General features: G+C 50.3%; 10 protein-coding genes across 10 annotated transcripts; 5 read left to right on the plus strand and 5 right to left on the minus strand.

Annotated features, from left to right (window-relative positions):
* Position 1: 1 nt before the first annotated feature.
* On the plus strand, positions 2-3106 carry gta1 (glutaminase GtaA). The gene is made up of 8 exons (XM_026773994.1): positions 2-491; positions 559-851; positions 924-1366; positions 1419-2002; positions 2056-2258; positions 2310-2453; positions 2507-2642; positions 2701-3106. Exons 1-8 carry the CDS (start codon positions 298-300, stop codon positions 2777-2779), a joined length of 2076 nt encoding a protein of 691 aa, XP_026623128.1. The 5' UTR covers positions 2-297; the 3' UTR covers positions 2780-3106.
* cps1 (Gly-Xaa carboxypeptidase) lies at positions 3084-5145 on the minus strand (the record flags this gene model as incomplete). The annotated part of the gene is made up of 3 exons (XM_026767408.1): positions 3084-3403; positions 3455-4752; positions 4800-5145. Coding segments are annotated over 3 exons (1739 nt in total), but the record flags the coding sequence as incomplete, so codon positions are not given.
* A 660-nt stretch (positions 5146-5805) lies between these two features.
* Positions 5806-6657, minus strand: BDQ94DRAFT_79325 (uncharacterized protein). Its single transcript, XM_026776567.1, has one exon. The coding sequence runs from the start codon at positions 6563-6565 to the stop codon at positions 6044-6046; it is 522 nt and encodes a 173-aa protein (XP_026623130.1). The 5' UTR covers positions 6566-6657; the 3' UTR covers positions 5806-6043.
* A 394-nt stretch (positions 6658-7051) lies between these two features.
* On the plus strand, positions 7052-7951 carry BDQ94DRAFT_173333 (WSC domain-containing protein; the record flags this gene model as incomplete). Its single annotated transcript, XM_026772122.1, has 2 exons — positions 7052-7349; positions 7422-7951. The coding sequence occupies 2 exons, from the start codon at positions 7052-7054 to the stop codon at positions 7949-7951; spliced, it is 828 nt and encodes a 275-aa protein (XP_026623131.1).
* A 947-nt stretch (positions 7952-8898) lies between these two features.
* Positions 8899-9247, plus strand: BDQ94DRAFT_149585 (uncharacterized protein). The gene has a single exon (XM_026767409.1). It carries the CDS (start codon positions 8931-8933, stop codon positions 9228-9230), a length of 300 nt encoding a protein of 99 aa, XP_026623133.1. The 5' UTR covers positions 8899-8930; the 3' UTR covers positions 9231-9247.
* BDQ94DRAFT_181859 (Zn(II)2Cys6 transcription factor) lies at positions 8899-12365 on the minus strand (the record flags this gene model as incomplete). The annotated part of the gene is made up of 2 exons (XM_026773995.1): positions 8899-9808; positions 9997-12365. The coding sequence occupies 2 exons, from the start codon at positions 12363-12365 to the stop codon at positions 9340-9342; spliced, it is 2838 nt and encodes a 945-aa protein (XP_026623132.1). The 3' UTR covers positions 8899-9339.
* Positions 12366-13623: 1258 nt separating this feature from the next.
* BDQ94DRAFT_181863 (telomere repeat binding factor family protein) lies at positions 13624-17096 on the minus strand. The gene is made up of 4 exons (XM_026773996.1): positions 16684-17096; positions 15253-16621; positions 14031-15203; positions 13624-13981 (listed from the first exon to the last, which is right to left on the minus strand). The coding sequence occupies exons 1-4, from the start codon at positions 16919-16921 to the stop codon at positions 13879-13881; spliced, it is 2883 nt and encodes a 960-aa protein (XP_026623134.1). The 5' UTR covers positions 16922-17096; the 3' UTR covers positions 13624-13878.
* A 1012-nt stretch (positions 17097-18108) lies between these two features.
* BDQ94DRAFT_149590 (TMEM165/GDT1 family protein) lies at positions 18109-20217 on the minus strand. Its single transcript, XM_026767410.1, has 3 exons — positions 19295-20217; positions 18352-19240; positions 18109-18302 (listed from the first exon to the last, which is right to left on the minus strand). Exons 1-3 carry the CDS (start codon positions 19886-19888, stop codon positions 18235-18237), a joined length of 1551 nt encoding a protein of 516 aa, XP_026623135.1. The 5' UTR covers positions 19889-20217; the 3' UTR covers positions 18109-18234.
* A 422-nt stretch (positions 20218-20639) lies between these two features.
* On the plus strand, positions 20640-21983 carry BDQ94DRAFT_181865 (uncharacterized protein; the record flags this gene model as incomplete). Its single annotated transcript, XM_026773997.1, has 2 exons — positions 20640-21103; positions 21158-21983. The coding sequence occupies exons 1-2, from the start codon at positions 20952-20954 to the stop codon at positions 21981-21983; spliced, it is 978 nt and encodes a 325-aa protein (XP_026623136.1). The 5' UTR covers positions 20640-20951.
* A 392-nt stretch (positions 21984-22375) lies between these two features.
* BDQ94DRAFT_149594 (uncharacterized protein) lies at positions 22376-23503 on the plus strand. Its single transcript, XM_026767411.1, has 5 exons — positions 22376-22647; positions 22735-22854; positions 22935-22994; positions 23050-23200; positions 23282-23503. Exons 2-5 carry the CDS (start codon positions 22740-22742, stop codon positions 23397-23399), a joined length of 444 nt encoding a protein of 147 aa, XP_026623137.1. The 5' UTR covers positions 22376-22647; positions 22735-22739; the 3' UTR covers positions 23400-23503.
* The last annotated feature ends 25 nt before the right edge of the window (positions 23504-23528 follow it).

The following is a 23528-nucleotide window of genomic DNA, read 5'->3' on the forward strand; positions in this document are numbered from 1 at the left end:
TCTTCGAGAACTTGGTTATATTTTATTTTTGACTGGACTCTCCTGACGATCAGGTTGTTGCTTTTGATTCAAATATGCCCCCATTCCCTCCTTTCTTCCCGGAATGCTGAATCGATTGCCTACACCTTGAAGTGTGCCCGACATTCCAGTCCCCATTCCAGGTGCCACATATCTCCTTATATCTAAAGAACCTTAAGTGTTTTGGCATTGCCTTTCCCGTGGGGAAATAAACACAGAAGGAGTACTGCTATAAAGGACTATGTTTGCCGATTGATTGTCTTGCAGTCAAAATTCATAATGTATCAATTTTTCATAAGTTTATTGGTGACGGTGCTGGCCTCTTCGGCCAGGGCTACCTCTGTCTTCTCGCCTGCCCGTCCTCCTGCGATACCGCTGGCTGTCAAATCGCCTTACCTGAGCACCTGGCTGTCTGCAGGGAGCGATGGAGGCAACGGTGGCTATCTTGCGGGAGAATGGCCGATTTTCTGGTCGTAAGTAGTCCTGCGTATGGTATTTGGTCCGGAGCAAAACGGAGGCTGATTCTTGCTGTTGGATTAGTGGCCAGATTACTGGCTGGGCTGGAATGATTCGTGTTGATGGCAGTGCTTACACCTGGATGGGAATCCCTGGACCGGCGACTGTGAACCAAACTTCCTATGAGTACACGTCTACGAAAAGTATCTTCACCATGAATGTCGCCGACAAGGTGGAGATGAATATTACGTTCCTTTCGCCAATTACACCAAACGATTACAAACGCCAGTCGCTCGTTTTCTCCTATGTCGATGTGCAAGTTGAATCTCTTGATGGCCAGGCCCACGATGTGCAGCTGTATGCTGATATTTCGGCGGGTGAGTATTTGCCCTACTTGGCGGAGATGCCTCCGCGTGGCAATAGGATGCTCATTGTCTGACTTCACATAGAATGGGTGTCGGGAGACCGGACCACGACTGCAACATGGGATTACGGTACTACCGATAATGGTGTCGCCTATCACAAAGTCAGTCGCCAAACCCAGCTCGCTTTCTCCGAGGTCAGTGACCAAGGAGAATGGGGAGACTGGTACTGGGCCACAGACAACAGTGAAAACTTGACCTACCAGTCTGGTATAGCTGATAATGTCCGCGCAGCATTTGCTGCGAACGGAACGCTAGGCGACTCACAGGATTCTGACTATCGTGCCATATCTACCGACTGGCCTATCTTTGCATTTGCTCATGACCTTGGATCTGTGGAATCCGCAGTCTCGGTTCTATACTCTATTGGTCTGGCACAGACCGACGCAATTCAGTACGAAGGAAGTAGCAGTGGATCCACCATTCTACCTTCGCTGTGGACCAGCTATTTCAGCACGGGGCCGGAAGCTGTAAGTTTCCACGAGATGAATAACTCTAGGGCTATACTAATGCCGCTTTCAGCTGGACTTCTTCCATAATGATTATGCTACATCCTCATCGCTCTCGTCGGACCTTGATACTCAGATAGCCCAGGATTCCATTGCTGCAGCTGGACAAGACTACCTGACAATCACTTCTCTCACGGTTCGTCAGGCTTTTGGTGCATGCCAGCTGTGCGGAACCCCGGACAACACCTACCTGTTCATGAAGGAAATCTCGTCCGATGGAAACGTGAACACGGTCGACGTTATCTTCCCAGCACACCCCATCTTCTTATACACGAACCCTGAGCTTCTTAATCTGCTGTTGAAGCCACTTTTCGAGATCCAGGAGTCTGGGAATTACCCCAACGCATACGCCATGCACGATGTAGGGAGCCACTATCCCAACGCTACTGGCCATCCTAAAGGCGATGATGAGGCGATGCCACTGGAAGAATGTGGCAACATGGTTATCATGGCCTTGGCATATGCGCAGAAGGCAAGCGACACGGATTATCTGTCCCAGCATTATACCTTGCTCAACCAGTGGACGGCGTACCTTGTGGAGGATGCAATCTACCCTGCCAACCAAATCTCGACAGATGACTTTGCAGGCAGCTTGGCGTATGTGCAAACCCCCGCCTCATATGAGTCTTAGATTCTAACAACAGGCTTAGGAACCAGACCAACTTGGCCTTGAAGGGCATCATCGGTATCGAAGCCATGGCTGTCATTAGCAACGAGACTGATCACTCTGCTAATGGAGCCAACTACACTGCCATTGCTCATAATTACATTGACCGATGGCAAATTTTGGGCATCGCACACAATGCCAACCCTCCTCATGCAACACTTGCTTATGGCTCCAACAACAGCCACGGTATGTTTTCCTTGAATTCATACCAAAACTTAAATGCTAACAGTCTTGCAGGTCTCCTATACAACCTCTATGCTGATCGCGAGCTGGGCCTAAACTTGGTCCCACAGTCCGTATACGACATGCAGAGTACATTCTACCCCACTGTTCAACTAGAGTACGGAGTACCGCTCGACACTAGACATGAATACACAAAAGGTGAGCTTTACAAACCCACGGTGGTGATATACTTACTAATCTATTCTGCGCAGCCGATTGGGAAATGTTTACTGCGGCCATTGCATCAACCAGTACTCGAGACATGTTCATGCAGCTTCTATCAAAGTGGATCAACGACACACCCACAAACTACGCAATGACAGATCTCTACGATGCAGTTGGCGGGGGGTGAGTACTAACAGGAAAATAAAACTTGACTTCAATTAGCTAACCTATCCATTCCCAGCTACCCAACCAACGTCTTCATCGACCGCCCCGTCGTGGGAGGTGCCTTTGCCTTGCTCCTGCTCAACCAAGGCAACTAATTCTCTCGTTCTATTTCGACTTATCCTTGCAACTTTTGCATAATATTCCCTGCTTGGTTCAGTGGAGCCATTCCATTCTTCTTCAGCATTCGATGTGCAGGTCACTCGTTATACATTCATATTGAGCTCTCGATTGTTACTATTGTTGTATATTGCTAAAGCAGGGATATTGCCCCCGTCTTCTTACCACTTTCGTTTTTCTCTTATCAGTGGCTACTACTGTTACATGCAGAGGGGCTACAGTGCATTGGGCAACATCGAGTACATAATTATCTTCATAGGCCGCTGCAAATATTATTCTATTGTCTTTCACTTTCTTACCCCTAGTATAAGGTAAAGAATTAGACTGTCAGATCGATAGACAAATACGTGGTTGCATTTGGCTATATACTGGAGCTATTCGTGGAAACATAGATCTGGTTCTCGTTGAACTCCAGGAAAGACATGAACTTTTGGCGCAGTAGACCACATGATTCATAACCATCATTCATCCTGAGCCACTCTAAAGAGTAGGAGAGTTCCTACAGACTCACAGCACGTCGTGAGCGAGTTCATCATCAGCAGTCGCCGACGCAGCAGAAATGACAGATGAATCAGTCCGTCCATCGAAAGAGCGAATAAGATCTAGAGACACAAGTTAGTGATACGAGTATCCATAAGAGGAGAAATACATACCGTAATACAACATCATCGCCTCAAGATGAATATCAATATCGATCCTCTCATCAACAGTATGAATATTCAGCGCTTTACCCGCCCTCGACGGACTCCACCTGTAAATATTCCTCGACAAAGCCCAGTAGAATCTCGTATCCGTATTCCCGGTCATGATGTCGCCGCTCACGACGACCTTTCTGCCCTCGAGACTAGGGACAGATTCGAAGACCGAGCGAGTGACGCCCGAGAAACGGGCCCAGACGGCGTCGGTGTCGATGTCCGTTGGGCTGACCGGGGCGGGGCTGAGGGCGCCGCTGAGGGTAGTAAGAGTGAGGTGGTTGTTGAGGGAGGGGTCGACGGTGTCGCTTTCCGGGAAGGCCGTGAGGGAGAGGTTATATTTCTTGACGATGGGGGAGATGATCTCCACGGCGCGGTTCTTGATATCGTCTGGGGTTTGGTGCAGAGCGATGCGGTAGTTGACGAGGGCGCTGATTTTCTCGGGGAGAGCGTTGGATTTGACGCCGCCGTTGATGATGTCTGCTGCTTGGGAGGTTTGGAGGATGAAGCGGAACTTGTCGCCGCGCGAGGAGGCCAGTTTCTCTGCTAGGGAGATGTAATCGCTTGATTGGAGGGCAGAGGCAAGCCACGGTTCGACTTGCGAGGGGGAGTGGCGGACTTGGCATTCGAGCATTTTGCGGGTCGGGTGGTGAGTGTCTAGGACGGGGACGAAGAGGTCCTGGCGTTCTAGCTCATAGATGATCTCGGCGATGATGCCGATTCCCGTGTGTGAAGGGGGCACGGAGCTGTGGCCGCCTGGTACGGCCAGAGTGAGCACAACGTCGATGCTGCCCTTTTCGCCGACGCCGGGGAGAGCGTAGACGACGCCGTTGTTGTTGTCGTCTAGAACTTCGAGGCCCATGCCGCCTTCGTCGAGGACAAATTCGAAGCTGTCCGGTCCGTATTTCTTCTCAAGGAATTTGGCGATGGATCCGGCGCCGAGGAAGCCGTGGGATTCTTCGTCGAATCCGAAGGCCAGGACGACTGTGCGCGTTGGCTCCCACTTTTGGGAGAGTAGGTCTTCAACGACGGACATGAGACCGATCAGGACGTTCTTGCAGTCGCTGGCACCGCGGCCCCAGAGCCATTCGCCGTCGTAGTGACCGTCGAAGGGGGGATAGGTCCAGTCGGCAGGGTCGTTGATGGGCACGACGTCCTGGTGTGCGGTGAATAGCAGGGGCTTGAGCGAGTCATCTGTGCCATTGAGGGTGAAGACGAGACCAAATCGGTTGATGTGATCTACGCGGGCGTAGGAGTGGCTAGATTGCGTTAGATGGAGCCATGAAGACGGGGACTGGGGACGTACGTGAGGGGAAAGAGGGTCTGCAGGAGCTTCTGGAAGTCGAGGAATGGGGCGAACTTCTCATCGTAGGGATCCTTCATGTAGTCGTCGATCGCGGTCGGGACTTGAACCGCCCTGGAGAGACGATTGACTTGGCGCGACTTGAACGAGGCATCTTCTACGAACTTGAGAGCTGGAAAGAAACCGTCGTCAGGAACCTCAACTTTGGGTGCCAGCGGACAGAAGCCGTCGGTGTGCTCTCCGAAAGTGAGAGAATCGAGGATCTGCTGCGGCGAAGGGATGCTAAGGGCTGCAATTGAAGGGGCAAGCAGCCCTGCGACAAGGGGAAGCAATTGAAACTTGGTCATCTTCGATGCCGAGAGCACTTTCTGCAGAAGACAGGAACCCTGGGGGAATCGGAGGATAATAATGAGGAGAAGACAGGGCCGAGGCTACGTCAAAACATGGGGTTATCTTATCGCAGAGTTGCGCAATCATTGCCGTGATAGCCTTTCCCCTCTCCGTATCGCTCGGGTTGATAAGTTTGGCGGTCGGAAAGCGGATGGAACCGCTCAGCTTGGGGAAAGAATTGCCATAGCAGGAAGGTCGAGGCAGGCGAGATGGAAGAGGCAGAGAGCAATGTTGGGGGGGGCTGATAGCATGCAGTAAAAGGTGCAGTGATGCATTAGATTTGAGTATATAGCGGATAACTTCACGAAGGCATTGGAATTGCGTTGCAATTGCAGTGGCATCTGCATTGACCAGAAAGACCTTCGAAGTATTATTTCCCATCGTAATGTCAATCGACACTCAGCATAGCATCGGCCGAGCTCCGTCCAGCAGCGACTAGATAGTTAGTAATTTAGTGATCCTGCTGGATGGTGACAAATCAAGGGATGCAATGTTAGTCATTAGTCTCACAAGGATTGCCAATAGCGACACCCCTTTCGTTCACTTGTTGCATATTATCGTCGGCCGGCAACCTTCACAGTCAACATTGACTGGTGGGAGTTCCACAGCCCGGGACTTGCCTCCCTACCATTGCAGGGGCCGAATAAATTGTCAGACATGAGAATCGGCCGACACACAACACAGCCTTAGCCATGAGGCTGTCTGCAACAAGTTCTGCAGACGTCAGTGCATCTCAGTGGCGCGATCAAGCTTGTGGATGATCGGCGCCTAATATAGCCGGTGATTTATGCGGAAGATTCGAACACTGACAGAAGCAAATTAGCGGAGTGGCTGACGCTAAAGCAGAGCGAGTGCAACTAAGTAAGAACTATAAGAATGTCGAGGCAGACAAGGAAAGAGTGTGAGACCAAAAGGGGGAAGATGGAAGTATCAGGTGCCAGTCTCGTGATCGGCGCTAAACAAGGCGAAAAAGTACAATGCAGCTTCAGGATGGCTCCCTTTACTCTATTTTTCTCCATTTCTCCATTCTGCCTGCCAAGTGCCAACTTTGCTATCCGACTTCGGTTCCATGGGTCAGGAACAAAACAAACAACAAGCGAGCATCCACATCTGAAGATTCTTAGAATACTATCTAGGTAGCCCCAGTCCGACCAAGACACAGCCTCGCCTAGCAAATCAGATTTTCGCAGACCATGAACGTCATCCTTTTCCTCCCCCACAGGGGCTCCCAAACCTGACGACATCCACAGGGCCAAAAGAGTCTGACAATCGATAGTCGGCCGCGTGGTGGTCTCAGAAAGCAATAGTGCGACGATCGTTACATCACCGGGACAAACAACATCCCTCGCTCGGGTACCTGGCGAACGGTGTATCCGCATTGCGGAGGCTTGTAGCCACTCAAATGGGTCCTCCCAAGACCAACACGACAGCAACGATGATGAAACATCGCCCCCAAGACAGCAAGGGATCGGCCATAACGCGCGGGACGTGGAGCCGAGCGAACCATTTTGGAATCCGGAGAATCAGATGGGCGTTCGTTCACGCGATCTTCAGATCGGCATTCTACTGCGTTTCACACGCCGATTTTTGTGTCAAGTTCGGGTGTTCCAAAATCCCAAGGGGTTGGGTCGAGGTGCCAACCATCCCTAACGATGGGATAATCGGATGGATCATATTTAGGTTATGCCTGCCAGTGAGTTCTGCTGATATCAGATGTTTCATCTCGTTCTTTTATTACTTTTCTCTCGTTTTTGCTTGCCGGTATATAACTACTACATACATACATACAAAATCCCACTCTTTCGCTCATTTTGAAGAAAAACGAAAAAGGAAAATAACCTCATAACTTCCATTCTTTCACCACCATGCCTAAAGCTAGTGCCACCAAGATCATTTCCCTTTCTATCTTCTCCCTTCTCACCACTGCTTCTGCCTACACAACCGTAGGCTGCTATAGCAGTCCCGGCCAGCTAATCTCAGCGGGCACCTTTCAATTCCAATCCGAAGGCTACTGCCAGCAAATCTGCACGAAGCAAAACAAGCCCATCTTCGCCCTCCACAACGGCGACGAATGCTTCTGCGGCGATGCATTGCCCCCTTCAACAGCCAAGGTCTCTTCCACACAATGTCAAACCCCTTGCTCCGGATTTCCATCTGATCCTTGTACGTATACTCCCATAAGGCCCTCGTTAGTCAACCCAACAGGACCCCATACTAATGCATAAATCACTATAGGCGGCGGCACCAATGCATGGCTAATCAACAACTCCACCACCATCTCGCAGCCCACAACCGACAACAACATCGTCACAGAACTGAAACGTGAATCCACAGACAACGTCGAGAATGGCATCGTGATTGCCCCGGAGTCCGATGACTCCGACTCATCCTCAGGCAACTCCAACTCTCCTGAGACCATGACAGTCAATCCTACCATGGTGGAGACCGGCATCCCTATCGCCCCCAGCTCCGGTGCAGACGGAGGCGCAGCTAAATCTACCATCCCGAGTGTAATTCTTACGGCGCCATCCATGACGGGCGTCACTGTTCCGGCTACTGGTGCTGCTGCGGCGTCGTCTATGGTTGTTGCGGCGTCGTCTGCTTCGGCGTCTGCCACGGCTGCTGCATCCGGAGCGGCGAGCAGTGGTTCGGCCGCCGCGAGCCCATCAACTAGTGCGGGTGCCGCTGCTGCTGTCGCTGGTGCCCCTGTTGGTGGGATGATCGGGGGTGTGGTTATGGCGGCAATTGTTGCGCTCGGACTGTAGATATGTCTTTCTACATCCTACATTCTAAGCGGATGGAGTGGATGGATGGATGGATTTATTGATTCAAGCGGGGATGATTCATCATGTATAAATAGCTACGGATGTACGGTATGGGTACAGGGCTAGGCATTGAAGGTACTTACCTATAATAGGCTGGGGTTAATCGCGGGTTCGATGCGACATGTACTTTTTGCTTCTGCTGAGCAGTAAGTGAATTTTTCAGTGAGAGTCACTCTTGTTTTAAGATATCCATTTCAATATGTTCTATTCAACTATTTCCTTGGAGAGTCAATCCACAATTAAAGCCATCGGCATCTGGAGGCGTTTCGGAGATAATTACCATATAGGACAATAAACAATAGTCCGCAGGATCAATGAGGCTAAGCCCTCATCTGGACTACTTAACGTGCCATCAACCTCCACAGTAGATAGCCTAGCTTCCTCGCCACACACAAGAATACGAGGAGGCACCGACGGATAAAGTCGGTGAGAAAATGGCCCCCATTTCACAGCCCAATTCTTCGTCAACCCCTCCCCCTTAAAGAACCATCAAAGTCCAATACGTACAAAGATGGGTGTCTGACCAGCCCTGTAAACCGGCCCCCACTTTATCTGCAAGGCTCTGAAGAAAAGAAAATACATTGGATGGCCCGAACGTAGCAATGATGCGATTAATATCCAGTCATCTTATAGGGATGTATCCTGCAATGCAGGATTCATTATCAGCTGCCAGCCCATAGCAGGATTAGTTACTTATGTTTAGTTGAATTCGCAATGGGGCTCGCCCGCTCGCTCGAGCTCTTTTTCTTTCTTCTTTCTTCTTTTTTTCTTTTCCCTTCGGGCAGCAGTGTCCCAGGGACACGAGCATCTTCGTGTCTTCGTGTTTTCACTCTCCAATTTCATCCGTAATTCGATTCTTTTCTCTTGACTTAATAGTATAGAACGTGGCCCTATATCTTTCTCCCTTTCTCCTTTCACTATGATTGTTAAAGGAATCCGCGCGACAGCGCTCCTCCTCGCGACATGCATATCGACAAGCAGCGCAACAGCTACATGCTACTTCCCCGACGGGTCTATCGCCAGCAACAACGTCCCCTGCTCATCGGACACGTATTCCGCATGCTGCGGCAAATCTGACGTCTGTTTATCGAATAACCTCTGCATGGATACGGGGGAACAGCCATATGTTCTCTCCCGGGGGGCGTGCACGGATCCAAATTGGGAGTCGGACAATTGTCCGTCTGTTTGTCGTACGTACTTGATTCGTAGAGCTTTTTGAGTTGATGGATGAATATGTGTGGGGGAATTGATCATCGCTAATCTGGATGTGTTCTATAATGTATAGAAGACATCAACAAAGATGGCGGCTGCTCTATTATCAATCTCCTCTATAAAAATGGCGTCTCGACGTATTGCTGCGGTACTCCGATAAGCAATGGTAGTGAGGTTATTTGCCCGTATGGGAACTCGTTTGAGGTCGCTACGGGGAAGATGCTGTTTGGGTATGCTGCGCTTGCGAACTCTACAGCGGATGCGTCGTCGGGAAATAATACGTGCGCCTCTTCCAATTCGTCGTCCGTGGTGGCATCTCCATCTGCCTCCTCGTCTTCTTCTTCCTCCTCCTCATCCCCTTCTTCTTCGCGGGATACAGCCATCGGTGTTGGGGTTGGGGTTCCTCTGGGCGTTATTGCAGGTGCTTCACTTGTGTGGGCGGTTTGGGAGAGGAGGGAAAGGAAACGGATGCAGAGGCCCAGTGGTGGTGGCAACATGGCAATGGAGCAAGGGTACTCTGAGGCCTTTGTAAAGACACAGCGACCGCCGGTTGAATTGGAAGTTAATGGGACGAGGCATGAGCTGCTGTCATAATATTGTGAGTCGATTGATTGTTAGATGCCCTGGTTTCTCGAATGTGCACGATATTCATTACGATTTGACCAAGGTGAACAACAGGGTCAAATGATACCATAATTAGTTATTATGGGAAAGCACTGTATTCAGTGTCCGGAGGGTTGACATGGGCGCTTTGGACGTTGGGTTCATCAAACGAAATGCCACTCGTGCCTTGACTTGAAAGAGCAAGCGCGTCCTGGTTCGGGTCGCTTTCGTCTAGAGATACGTAATCCTGAAGTTGCATGTTCATTTTGGCAAGGCCGGGAAACCCCAGAAGTGACCCTGTGATCGGTCCGTCTAGGAAGAAGCCTGGATCGTATATCTCACAAATGTTCCCAGACAGCGGCCAGGTTTGATTGATTGCCATGAGTGGCGAAGACCCGGAGTAATCAGGAGCAAGAGACGGGTCTGCCATCTGGTTCATGCTGAAGCCCAAGTCCATTAGAAGATCATCTGCAGGAGACGAGTTACTCAATGGGGTCTGCTCGTTCTGACCAGAAAGCAGTGCTGATTGGGGAACGGAGGTTGATCCAAGATATTGAAAGGCCTGTTTCGCACGCTTCAGTCTCTTCTTCACCGGCAGTAACGCTGCTCCAAGCCGAGACACTACATCGCCTTTACAGGCTTGATGCAGCTGGTCGGCAAGGTGGACTAGCTGGCTTTGTCTTAAGCTGATCATATTGCGCTCCTCAATCGATCCACGCTCGTATTTCGCATATATGTACGAAAATCCCCTGCTGCAAGTGTCTAGAGCATATAGCATTATATTGGATCCATTGACGCCTCGAAGCTCTTGCGTAGGCATCAGACTAGTCACTTGGAAATGGCTTTGTGGAGTAATAGCAAGAAGCGCGGAAGCCGACAGACAAAATGAATCCATGACTGATTGCGAGATCATCGGCCGTTCTTGACCACTTTTGTCTCCAGAAAAAAGCATGTGAATAGCAATACTATGGTACGCATTCAATAGCAAAGACCGTGAAGATACTATGGTGACCTGGCTCTCCACGAGTTCGATGGCATGGAGGAGGATCCTATGCATCCTCGACGCCAAAACAGATCGATCATAGCAAGGCTGAAAAAGCCGATGTAACTCGTGAAGATGCTGTTTTTGCCATGGCACAGCTTGCTCTTCTTTATTCTCTGTAGGCGCATTGAGATACAGCGTGTAGATATGGGCCACTGTACTGGTGATGTGACTGAGTGGCCACAGACACCGAGTAGCCTGGAATTGGGCCTGTAGCGTGGAGATGTTTCCCGATTCGCGGTCTAAGCGGAGAATGGCTGAAGCTGCCTCATCCAGGCACGGGAAGTCGGGCGTCGTTTCCGGAGTGAGCAACGAGAATGGCTGATTGCTTTGCATGAACACCCATGTTGTGGTGGCCAAGCAGAGCCAGTAAATGTTCTGTGCCAATTCTTGTTCGACGATACCTATATCCACGCCATTAAGCTTTCTGCCACACTTCCTGCAATCATCAGCCTGCCAAAAGGTGTACAAAGTGGCAATTGTACGGCAGGCATAGCCTGTGAAGCAGGTAGCGCGTCGGGCATGGCCGAGGCACAACTCCCTCCATCCTACCAGAAACAGTGCCTGAGCTGTAGAAAGAACCGAGGAGTGTCCAAGCACCACTGTGCGCTGCTTCAGCTGCAAGATAGCAAAGTTGTGTAGTGTCTGAGGATCATTTGGAATATCTTCATGCAGCTTGCTCACGATAGGCTGTATATCACATGCATCAGCCAATATGACTGCTAGAAGGGCCTTATCCACTGTATCATCCTGGATTGCCGTGATTAGCAGCGTTTTAGAGACCAGAGGTGACAATGGATGGGCCGAAAACCACACATCAACCAGCTGAATGATCAGGTGCTTTCCCAGCGCCATCAAAGGATCGACATCAAACTCGAGACTGTCGAACATTGTACGCGTGGTGTCCGCTGCCAAGGTTGACACATAAAAATTCTGATTCGGAGCCTCCAATTGCGGAACTCCAAGGAAACTAAAACGGAGCGGCAGGATGCCCACCATCTCCGACGCCATAAAGGACAGCAGCCCATCATAGGGCAAAGGAAGCTGTATTGGACGAAATGGGGGTTTCCGAGGCGACTTGTCCAATTCCCGCTGATAGGTGGCAATTGCAGTTTGAAAGAGATTAGAGCCCGAGTCAGTTTTCGTGATAAAGTAGGCATCGAATCTCCGGTCCAGCTCATCGCCAACATGAATATTCAGGTCGGAGCTGGTTGCAGAATCCTCGTGGCCATGGGCTGCCGAGTCGGGTGCCAAGGAATTCTCTGCAGATGCCCCCGACTGCAATGGCGACGAATTATCGCTTCCATTGTTAGTATGTAGTTCCGACGTCAACGGAGGCTGTGATGTTGTTGTTCCTCTCTGCGCGGGCCGTCCCTTTCGAGCTTCCAGACTGTATTCGCAGCTAAGGTTGCGCTTCCGACAGGCACTGCATATAGATTCACCGGAACATCGAATCTTACGAGTACGACAGAAGACACAGCTGCGTCGCAGACCCATGGTGAGATATGGATGCGCTAGGAGGGAATAAATCACCTACAAATGGTCAACATGGCGGATGGACGTCAGCAAATGAAGCACAGCCTCGTCATGTGAAATCAGCCCGAACCCGCTGCCTAAATTGGCACTAGTCCTAGTATTATTCCTTACTAGAAGCATGTATGAGTTTCGGCATCAACTTCACCGCACTACATCGAACTGCAGGAGGCAAACATACATTCTGCTATTCTATGAAGATCTGATCTGCTTCCCGTACGTAATCAAATTAACCGTTATACGCATACGATCGCTCAGCACGATCTGCAGAACCCGATTTAGATCTCTCCTTGCATATAAAATTACCCGAACAAGCCACTGAGCAACAATAGCATCTAATAATATGCAACGATCTAAATGATCAACCTCATCTATCACTCTGGTGAGGGTCGATGGCAATAGAAGTAGTTGCCTTACTTGACCGTTCCTTTGCTATATAAATGGGTTCATACTGCCAGCTCTTGATCTTTATTCTCTACAACTCAGAATCACCTTTCTATACTATCATCCTAAGAGCCCACCACCGAAAAAGAATCATTACCTGTGACCACCATGAAGATCTCATCTGTTCTTTTCACGGCCCTCTTTGCAGCCCTTGTCACGGCTGGACATGTGCACAACGATGACAAAGTGTCTGCGCATGGAAAGATGAAGCGACAGGCAGTAAGTAACGAAAGCAATATACATCCTTGCCTTTATTTGAAGAGAATATATATTGACTTCTCATCTGAAATAGGAATTTGAGAAATTGCCCCACCATTGAAGCCCGTGATTGCTGTTCCTCTTGTCTGGGTGCTTCTCGGTACACTTCGATTAACATCCGGAAGTGCTGCGGCGGCTGTGGCTGCTAAGGAATTGTTCCAGTTAGTTGGGTTGGAGGACCGTGGCAATCGTTTTAAATCTATGGCAAAATATGCCCTGAGCAGTGGCTCACAGAGCTATCTGCCTCATCATGTCTTGGCTTAGATGTTCCCTGTTGGCATAGGTTTTGTGCTGTTATTCGAACGCAAAGGATTGGGATTGAGTCCATAGTCCACATTATCTTCATCACTAGACATTCATTTTCGGTACTGGTGGCCAGAGGTTGTTGCTGATTACATACTGCGACCCTGCGCTGGATACTAAAGACTCTGTCCTTTTGTAGATCATGCTAAGTGGTCTTTGACCACAGTATAGAACTAGTAGTGTCTTATTTGACATGCAAAGCTAGGTGATTAAGATCATTCGAACGAGGCAATGATAATGGAAGATATTTAAAGAATAAGAGGCATTAGTTATAGCTTCGAACCCCCAAATTAGCCATTAATAGCGGTAATAATCATTATTGAGTGTCGCTGCATCATCCAAATTGTTCGTAAACCCGACTCCAGTAACAGGCCTCAACGAATCTCGAATTCCCCATAGGTATCATAAATCATGTCGTCACACAAAGCGTTATCAAATGCCCCAGCTCTGGATCCCACAGACAGCGTCCAACTTATTCCTTACGATCCGGGTCAATATCTTGTTTCCGGAGCTTCTCCCTGTCTACCTCCTTCATCGTCACATCTACAAAGTTCTTGGGAATCGGTAGGGACTCCCTGACTTAATTAGTGGATTACCTACACCAGAGAGGCGATGACGACTTACCGGAGAAATTTGATCCTCAAGTTCCTCGCACGGTCCTTTATTTGCACCTGGTTTCGGTTTTCGAATCGAGATTCTCCTTCCTTTTCAGGCTGTATCGCGTTCTCGTCTTCGATCTTTGTCCACGAAACACCATGCTCTTCGATCAAGCGTATCAACCGGGCATCTTCGGCCTCTGTCCAGCCTCTGGTTCTCCGCTTAGGTCCCGGTGGTGGCATCGCCCGCCGGTCATCCCTCTGTGGCGACCGGGCCTGTGCGCGAACTGGGGAGCCAGCAGCTTCCTGCGATCCGGAACGACGTCGGCCCTGGGCCTCACCCCCAGCTTCTTCGCGGCCGCTGTCTACCCTTGCGCGCTTGCTTTGTCGCGCCTGCACGGGCTTTTCGGCACGCCGGCGTTCCGTGGCTACCTCACGGTCATCAGTATCATAGTCCTCTTCGCTCTCAGAGACAGACTCAGTTTCGCGTCTGCGTTTGGGGGGCCGTCCACGAGGCCTCCGTTCTGCACTTCTCGGACCCGATGTCTGGCTAACCGGAGAAACGCGCACTGCATTTTCCTGGCGGTCGATGAACGCAGGTCGGGAGTTATTAGAGGCATCTGGAGTAGCCCGCGATCGAGAATTCGCCATGTTCCAGACATCCCTGCTTGAGGGAAGCGAAAGGTTGTTCTCCACTCTAGGAGGCGCCAGTGTAGAAGCAGGCTCTCGGCGGGGTCTCGGGACGGACCGATTCATCGGAGGACTGTGGGACCTCTCCGGATGGTTCTCAGTATGCTGACTTATATCGAGAGGTTCATCGTACACGAAAACCTCAGTGTCTTCGGCCGTTGTATGTTCATCGTTCAACCGCGTCTCTTCATGCGTCTCATCGCCATCATTCAACTGGGTATCCTCATAAGCCTCAGTGTCATCGTTAACCTGCGTTTCATCATTTACGAGCGTGCGAGAAGCGTCAAAGGTAGTCTGCGCCTCGTTGGGCGGTGCTGGGGTCGTTGAGCTCCGCCGAGGTGGGATTGCAGACACAGTCTGTCGCCTGTCGGCTGCAGATTGCTCTGCCACCTCGGCAGTATTGAGTCTGACTGAGTCAGATTGTCGGCGAGAGCTTGACGCATCAACTGAATGACGAAGCTCTTGCCTTCGTTGGCCCATCCGGGCGATAGCGTCTCGGTTGTTAAAGGGGCTTCTCTAGGTTAGCACATGGACAAACGCGGAGCGTTGGGGATACTCACTATTTACGAAACTTCTTCAGAGGCCTGGTCTCGGAGGGCTCTGTGACAGCAGGAGGCAAAACATTGTGAGCCACTGAAGAGACTCTAGGCACGCTTCTCTCCGGTTCAATGATTTCAGGGACAGTGTGGAAAGGGTTCTGGGCAGACATGGGTGTCGTGACTTTTTGTGCAGTCGCAGAAGCGGTCGCAGAAGGCCTTGCTTGCGATGAAGGCTGCGAGACCTGTGGCGTACCTGAAGTAGTAGCAGACCTGCGTGCTGTATTTTCAGTTGTGGATAGACGATTAGAAAAGCGCCCACTAGGTGTGGACAATGCCGGAGTGCCGCCTATACTTTGGCGTGACTTTGCAATGGTGTAAAAGCTTTCATGCATGTCCATGGAGCTTATTTGGCCTTTCAAGTCATTGTTTACCTCGTCACATCTCTTGCGAATCCATCGGGCGGCCTGCATGACGAACTTCTGCCAGCGGTAGTCACCCTTGAGCGCTCCGATAGTACCGTCGACTTCCAAAACGACACGCATATCATCATAACGGCTTTCAACATCACTCCGATATCTAGACGGAAGTTCCCCTCTGGCGTCAGTGAATCTTTCCAGACTGAAGCCGCGAAACCGACGTTCGGCATCACTTGGTGCGTCCTTAGGCACGTCCAAGAAAAAGCCAGTTGTCAGTATCTCGACTGGGTCAAAGTCATCATCATCCTGATGTGCTTCGAGCTGCATTATCAAGTACTGCGTGCGAATCTCTAGAGCAAGCTCCCAAGTCTCCTTTTCCAGGTAGCTTTGATCAACGGACTTCTGAACACCCTGTTCAACCAGATTTGCCATGAAAGGTGAAGGAAACTCATCGTGGATGGTGGAAATTGCCTGCTCTGGAGAGGATTCCGTACCAGGTGTAGCCAGGAGCATTCGCAACGCAAACCGAGCACAGTTGGCTTTGTAGAGGACAGGCTTCGAGTAGTCTTCAAGTCCACTGACGTCCACAATATGCTCCACGTCAAGATAAGTCAGAGGGCTCTTCTGGCCAAAGTACTTTGCTTCATGGTTCAGATTAGTCACAGATCGCTGCAACCGTCTACTCTGAGTGCCAGCAGGATCCCTCAGCTTCTTTGCCGTGCTCATGATGCTGACGGGATCTGCTGACCCAGGAACGAGGAAATCGAGAACATTGGCAGCTGCACGCTCCAAGTCCGGAAGTGCCTCGACCATAATATCGACATCCAGATCATTGTCCGGTTCTGAAGGCAATATAGTAGTACCCGAGATGTTGTGTTCATCCTCCGGAGTCTCAGGAATAACTTGGTTCCCATACTGCGGGCCACTCTTCTGAGTCGACCTTTGAGGGGATTCTTCGACCACAACATCCAAGCCTGCATGGAGGACAATGAGAGACGCCCCAAAACGGACCAGTAGCAGTAAGAAAGAAACTCACCCTTCCCGCTCACCCGTCCCTTACTTTGGGCCCCCCACCTTCTCCGACCGGCACCTGCCGACGGCTCGCCATCCTCACCATGACCACGAGGAGCCTGTTGAGTCCCAAGTCCCTCCAACTCTCGGCTCTGGCTTCTGGTGACACGCCTCCGCATAGGACTCCCCGTCCAAACCCCTTGACCTTTCGACAAACCAGTCGAGGGTTGTGCGACCTCTCGCGACTGAACCAGCCGCGCCATTCTGCCACCACAACAAACGCGCCCGAGAGGAATGGAAGGCGGTCAGCCGGCCGAGCACGTGAAACTGGGCAGCTATATACTTCAAAAGGGTCTGCTATTGATGCTAGAAGCCTTCACTTGGAGTAAACCGATGATAATAGCTGTTGTTTTGAGGCGGCAGTGATATTGTCGATAGCTTGGATGGCGTAGAGGAAGGAAAAGGAGAGATGGTGGTTGTTGGGGTGCTAGCGGTCAAACCCTTGGGGTAACTCGCTTATTCAGCAGGAATACTAGCCCCTATAGGGTAGGCGGTAGCAGCTAATTCACTAAACCCTAAATAAACCCTAGAAACCCTAGAACCCTACTGTTTACCATAGTTATCGGACCATGAATTAACGGACCATTCGATCTCTGCCACCATTTAAGGATCCTTACTATAGAAAGATCATCATTTAAAGGACATAGACTTGTAAATAGCAGTTTTCACTGCATGTTACTGAATAAGATGTATGTATCTGGTATGCCCTCTTTCTATTACTTAGGGTTTAGGAGGAGAGAATTAAGCATATACTACATCAAAGCCTAGCTTGTAAAAGGAATTGCATGAAATTTATGACTGAGATTCATTCTGCAGAGGTGCTACGCCGGTTAGTAACTATTGATCTCAAGATACGCCCTGATATCAAACTGCGGACTGAGTAAACTATCGCTCAAGACACCTATGAGTTGGTGTAAATGACATGAGTTGTGTAGTGGTAGTCATCTATCCAGATGATCTGCTCGAATTGAACTGTTTAGGATCCGTTATCTTGTGCCAACTACTACTGTATTGTGTGTAGATTTCGAGATAGTACCGGTTCAACTTCACATGTAGATGCCACTGGCTGCGGCCCGTACCGACAAAAGTTTTATATACTAGTACTTACCACTTAATACAATGAATGATGTGTGCAATTGAGACAGTTCCAGAAAAGTGCTGGTGTTTTCATTGGACTTAAGGTGACTATTACAAATAGCTAGACACATTGTGCCGACTAAAAGGGATGGAATGTTGTACTGCAGAGGTGAGGTACTATGGTCTTAGATGCGGGCCGTGCGAGCTCTGGGATGTAATGATAATAAAAGTTGACTAGTCATGATCTTGTACCAAAATGGGTTAGTTCCATCGATATACTACGGCATACAGATCATTGTGAATAATTAATATAATTATACTGCATCAAGAATTTTATTAAAACATCGCTAAGGCGCGAATATTACAAGCACCATATCGCATAATCTATACTGAAGAGAACCACCCGACATGGGAGACATGAGCGGGAGCAAATAAAGGTCTAATAGATGGCTTCGAACATATAGATGACACCAAAGACCAAGAATGCCGTGGCACCGCCCAGCGTTACTGTGACACGTTAGCAACAGCCGTGAAACTAGGAAGGAGGGATACATACCGACGCGCATGCTGACCTTGCCAGCAATAGCACTGCCGCCAATAACGGCGGCCGCAGTGCAAAGTCCGTGTCCCGAGATAGCACCGATGGTCACCCACCAGTAATCTTGACCGGCAGCCATAGCGATAGTTGCGATCTGACTGCGGTCACCCCATTCACCCAGGAAGGTCATAACGAAAGTTTGAACCCAGGCGGGACTGAGGAGAAGCGAGAAAAGGTTGTTCATTCCGACAAGAACATCATTCCAGCGGTTACCAGAGGGAGAGGAAGCACGAGAAGACGATGATGAGACACTTTCGGGAGGTGAGGGAAGACGGTTACCAGAGGAGCGAGACTTGCGACGACCGACGCGGCCAGCCTCCAACGAGTGGGGAGTCACAGAAGAACGGCGACGGTTCAGACGCAGCTGCTCTTGCTCCTTTTCTTCCAGTTCCATTTCGACCTCCTTCATCTCCTCTCCAACACCCTCATCGGGCGACATCTCGCGACCTTCCTTGAGCATCTTCAGACCGAACACGAAGAACAGAACGGCAGCCAACAATTTCGTCAGAGACTTGGGGATCAGAGTAGGTACTGCGTGTCCTAGGACAGCCGAGAGAACTGTCATGAAGATGAGGGCGCTGAAAGCCGCGGAGAAGACGAGCAGACGCGGATGACGCATGGCCATGAGCGCGGCAACGAGGAAAGTCTTGTCACCAATTTCAGATACGATGATCATAGTGAAAGAGAACAACAACGAATGGAATGCAGTTCCCTCCTCAAGCGGCTCGCCAGGCTTGTTGCCCGCCGAGGAGCCATGCTTGTCGAGACCGAGAGGGCTATCTTTGACCGTGGCCGGGGACTTGGGAGGTGGGATGTCGTGTGGCTTTTCAGGCAAATCTGCGGGTTTCTGGAAAACCATCAGCAAGCGTCATCAAGTCTCATGATAGTAGGTCTCAATTACCTCCAATTTGCCCAGGGTTGAGTCGGTGTTCGATCCCTTGGTGTCCTTGACATCGGCATCCTGACCCGCCACTGGCAGCTTTTGCTGCTCGCTGTGCGGCAATGGAGGTGCCTCCTTTGGACTTCCCGGCGTTTTCTCATTGTTGTATGGCTCCCTCAACTTCTCAGATACTCCACCCTCTGTTCCCCGAGTACCCTCCTTGGGACCCGTCCGATGAGGATCATCCATCACGCCGTCGTTGGAGTAAGGGATTGGGTTGCCATCAGGGCCCAATTGTTCCGCTTTAGGGTCGGTCTTTGCCTTTTCCTCCGACAAGGTGGTAGAGCCTGTCTTCTTGCGATCCCGCTCTGCACTTGTTTCCACCCAGGGACCAGCATGTGGCCGGCCATCCTTGCCGTCGATCGGGGCGTCCAGCGTCCCTTTCGCGGGCTTGGGTGCGGCAGCGGCATCTATTTCGACGGCATTTGGAGTCAAAGCTTCCCGCTCTGCGAGAAGAGAGTCCTTTGCACCGTTGTCGGCCGAGCTTGGATCCGTGAGCGCGACCGAAAGCGCAGGAAGGAGGAAGAGGAGAAGCGACGAAGAATGAATCTTCATGTTGTAAATCTGTTGTCGTCACAGTTGGATCAATTGCAAAAAAGATGAAGACGTTGTGTAAGTGATACAAGCAGTAGTCCACATGAACCGATAAGAAAAGGCCGTAAACGAAGGATTGACGTGAAAGTTTGGTTCCAGGTACGTCGATCGGTGTAAATCAAGCCACGACAGCGATCCGAGCGGACTCAAGACACGCGATCGGGAGCAATGGCGAGACGAGGCACGAAGCGCGGAGTCAACGAGATGGACTGGTCATATGAAGCAAAACAAGTAGAATACATGCAAGAAGGGAAAGGAGCGAAGCCGATAAGCGGTTGTCGAGGGTGGCAGGAAGCAGGAATCTGGGAGGTTTCTTTTCCGGCCGCAAAGGGGCAACGCCGCCTCCACATCACGTGGTGCCCGCTTGCGGTGGTCTGGTTCTTTTCCCCGTTTGAATCCCTTTACTGCTTGGCCAGCCATCGTCCGGCTTGCAACTGGCTGCAATCGATGCAAAGGGAGTGAGTTTCCGGGGAAGTCTTGTTTCGGCTGTACATTATGTGCAATTTGGGGTCATTTCTGGGGTCTAGCTGAGCATGCTTGCACTGTAGTCTTACAGCTGAATGCTGACCCCTCAACCCAATCGGGCTCGGTTGAATTTAGATGACTGGGCGGGCCGACTAACTAGTAACTACTCCGTACTTAACTAACTATTAATATCCCCCCTCCTTGATAGTCGTGCCTGGCTGCCTCCCCATCTACATCTCTCCGGGCGCTGCACATCTATTAGTATCACCCACAAAACATTTGGCCTGGGGCCTACGTACTCAGCTTCTAGTGCAATCAAGTGCTCACTAGTTGAAATGAGGATCTTAATCTTATTATCCTACCGAATGTGAATCATGGCAGATGTTCTTATCGCTGCTGTGCAACACCTATGAGCCATTCACTAGCAATGCATTCAGTGTTATCAGCCTTCTCTCACTACAAACTCATCGTAAACGAAATTCTCATCATGGCACGTCTCTGTCACTGTTTATGACGTCAGTCTCAGCTTTGTTGACTCTTCTGGCTATCGGCTTTGAAGATGTCGGACTCAACAACAATCAACAACACGCTCGCCAGCCCAATCGGGTCCCTTGCCTCCAGTCCCGGCAGCACCCTTGCTTCCCAATCCGACACTCCTCCAGCGCGGCTGAGCGCCAGCAGTGGCTTTGGCTTCGCCTCCGCCTCCGCCTGGTCTGAGATCTATTAGAATGAAACTGAGAAAGCTCCGGCCACGCAGTTGCTGAGTATTAGCGATAATCCCGGCCATCTCGAAAGCGATCCTTCCAGCCTTGTGGAGCACAGCCACTTCAGTGACGACTCTACAGACAGCATGGAGGACTACGATATCGTCAGTGGAGCCAGCTCCCCAAGCTCCCTGTCCTTCCAAATCGTTGAGCCAGAACGAGAGAAGCTCTACCCAATCGCCATCACCATATTCGTGGGAAGTCCACGTGCTCAGAAAGATCGACCCGTCCATCTCAGCTGCATCGTGCTCACATCAGATTGGCGCCAGGACTTTTTTCCAAACTCGTGCAAAAACAAAGCCGACAAGGCAGTGAAATGCAAAGACATCATAAAGTACAACGAGCAATGCCTTCCTCAGATCGCCAAATTTGCCTGTGCAATTTGCTCTGAGCCGACCCGCGCCCGAAAATTCGTGCATCAGCCCATTATGTTTACCCGAACCAGCAAATCCGGACTGGAGGATGGACCCCGACGCCGGCTGATCATGCGATTGGGACAGCTTGTTCATAGTCGGTGGAAGTTCCCTGACATGAATGCCACGCTTGGCGGTGCCGCGGAAGCTCAAGTCTTCGAAGTCGCCATTCCGGTGTGCAACAGGCCAGCCTGCGGCATAGCAGGTCGGACGTCTGCCCACCAACTCATCCGGGCCATTGTCTCGTCCAATGCGGACTTGGATCCATCAGTGCTGGACCTTGACATGGTTATTCCCTTGGCTGATTTAGGGGCTGGCATAGGAGATTGGACGCCAGAAAGAGCAGAAGTTTTGGTGACGAAGCTAGGGCCAGACTGTGTGCCTCTGGAGGTGCAGTCGCATGTCGAAGCATGATGGCTGATCAGGCGGGGGATTTGGTTATGATCTACGACTTCAACGCGGTAGAGAGATGGTTTATGAGCAAGATGGAGGTGTTGCCGGCGAATATCTATTATGAAATTATGACCTGGAGAAAATCGGTGGATTTACGAATGACTTGACTAATGGCCGGAAATGAAAGACGAGACAGATAGAAGTCGATCTAGAACAAACCGAAAAACGGAGTTTCTCGCCCATCAATCCCGCAGTAGACAGTATCCACCGTAGCAGTTACAAGTGGGAGTACGTACTCCCAACAACCTAGACTCCAGCATCCAGTTTATGAAGTATGGCCTGACTCGGCATCCACCACTTCCACATCAGATAAGCCCGATCTCCAGGCAACCATCAACCAACATCCATACCCATACCCACATCCTCATATTAAGCATACACAATACTAAGAATCTAGATATCTGACACCGATCCTCACCGATCGTGTGAATCCTACGGTAAACCCACCGCGGCAACTCATCCCTTAATCTGCCACCCGCAGTGTGTGTGGATCCCACCTCAAACAAGCTTAAGTATTAGCACCGTGACGAAACACCAGAACACTTCTAGACCGGGAGATGGGCTCCACCCCCTGTTTGAGATGAAGTGATTTACGTATAATGTTGTTGATATAGGTTGAATGATGGTGAGGCTATATAAGGACATTCCTGACACCCTCAATACTGCACTTTCATCTCTCAACCAAACGAACAAACGAACTTAGTATCCACAGCAATCATGCAGACCAAGTCCCTCCTCACCATCCTCCTCAGCGCCGCTCTGGCTGCTGCTACTGTTGACCCGGCCACTTCCAACACCAAGGGCAAGTGTCCTGGTACTTACAACTGCTCTGGTGTGTATTCCTATCCTAATCCAATGTTATTCACTACAAAAATATAAGTAACAATACTAATAAAACTGATAACCATGTAGCTGCCAAAACCTCCACCGCCATCCAGGCAGCTGAGTGCTCCCACAACACCCGTACTTCTGGTACATTCCCTTCCCCCAGAGACAACCCACGATTATACTGATGTATGTGATGTAGAAACCCAAACCTTCGCCGTCTTCGTCACCGACCACCAGTACGACTCCTCCTACGGCGCTCCCTACGGCACCTGCAAGGCGTACACTTGCACCGCGCCGACGGACAGCGAGATGACCGATTCGGATGATGACTGCTGGACTTTCTTCTGGAAGTACGTTTTTCTCCCCACTTTTCCCCAAACGCTGGGGTATCTTGTAGGAAGAAAAAAAAAAATGCTAATGATTGTTCGCAGCGACAACGGCGAGTCCTCTGGCTCTGGAACCGGATGCATTCGCAGCCCTGATGATGGAACTTGTGGATGCGAGAACTCTGATGGAACTTTTGTTTATGGGGGAACGGATTGCTCTTAACTTGACTACAACTTTCTCATTGAGGGTTGAGTAGTGGGTTACTACTTACTGGGAAGTAGTATGTGTATTGATTTGCGGGTTCTAAATCATTGCATTATAGAATACTATATCCCGGAAGTAATAAGTAAA

The sequence above is a fragment of the Aspergillus welwitschiae genome (assembly GCF_003344945.1).
Source record: "Aspergillus welwitschiae strain CBS 139.54b unplaced genomic scaffold BDQ94scaffold_32, whole genome shotgun sequence".
In the NCBI taxonomy this organism is placed as follows: domain Eukaryota; kingdom Fungi; phylum Ascomycota; class Eurotiomycetes; order Eurotiales; family Aspergillaceae; genus Aspergillus; species Aspergillus welwitschiae.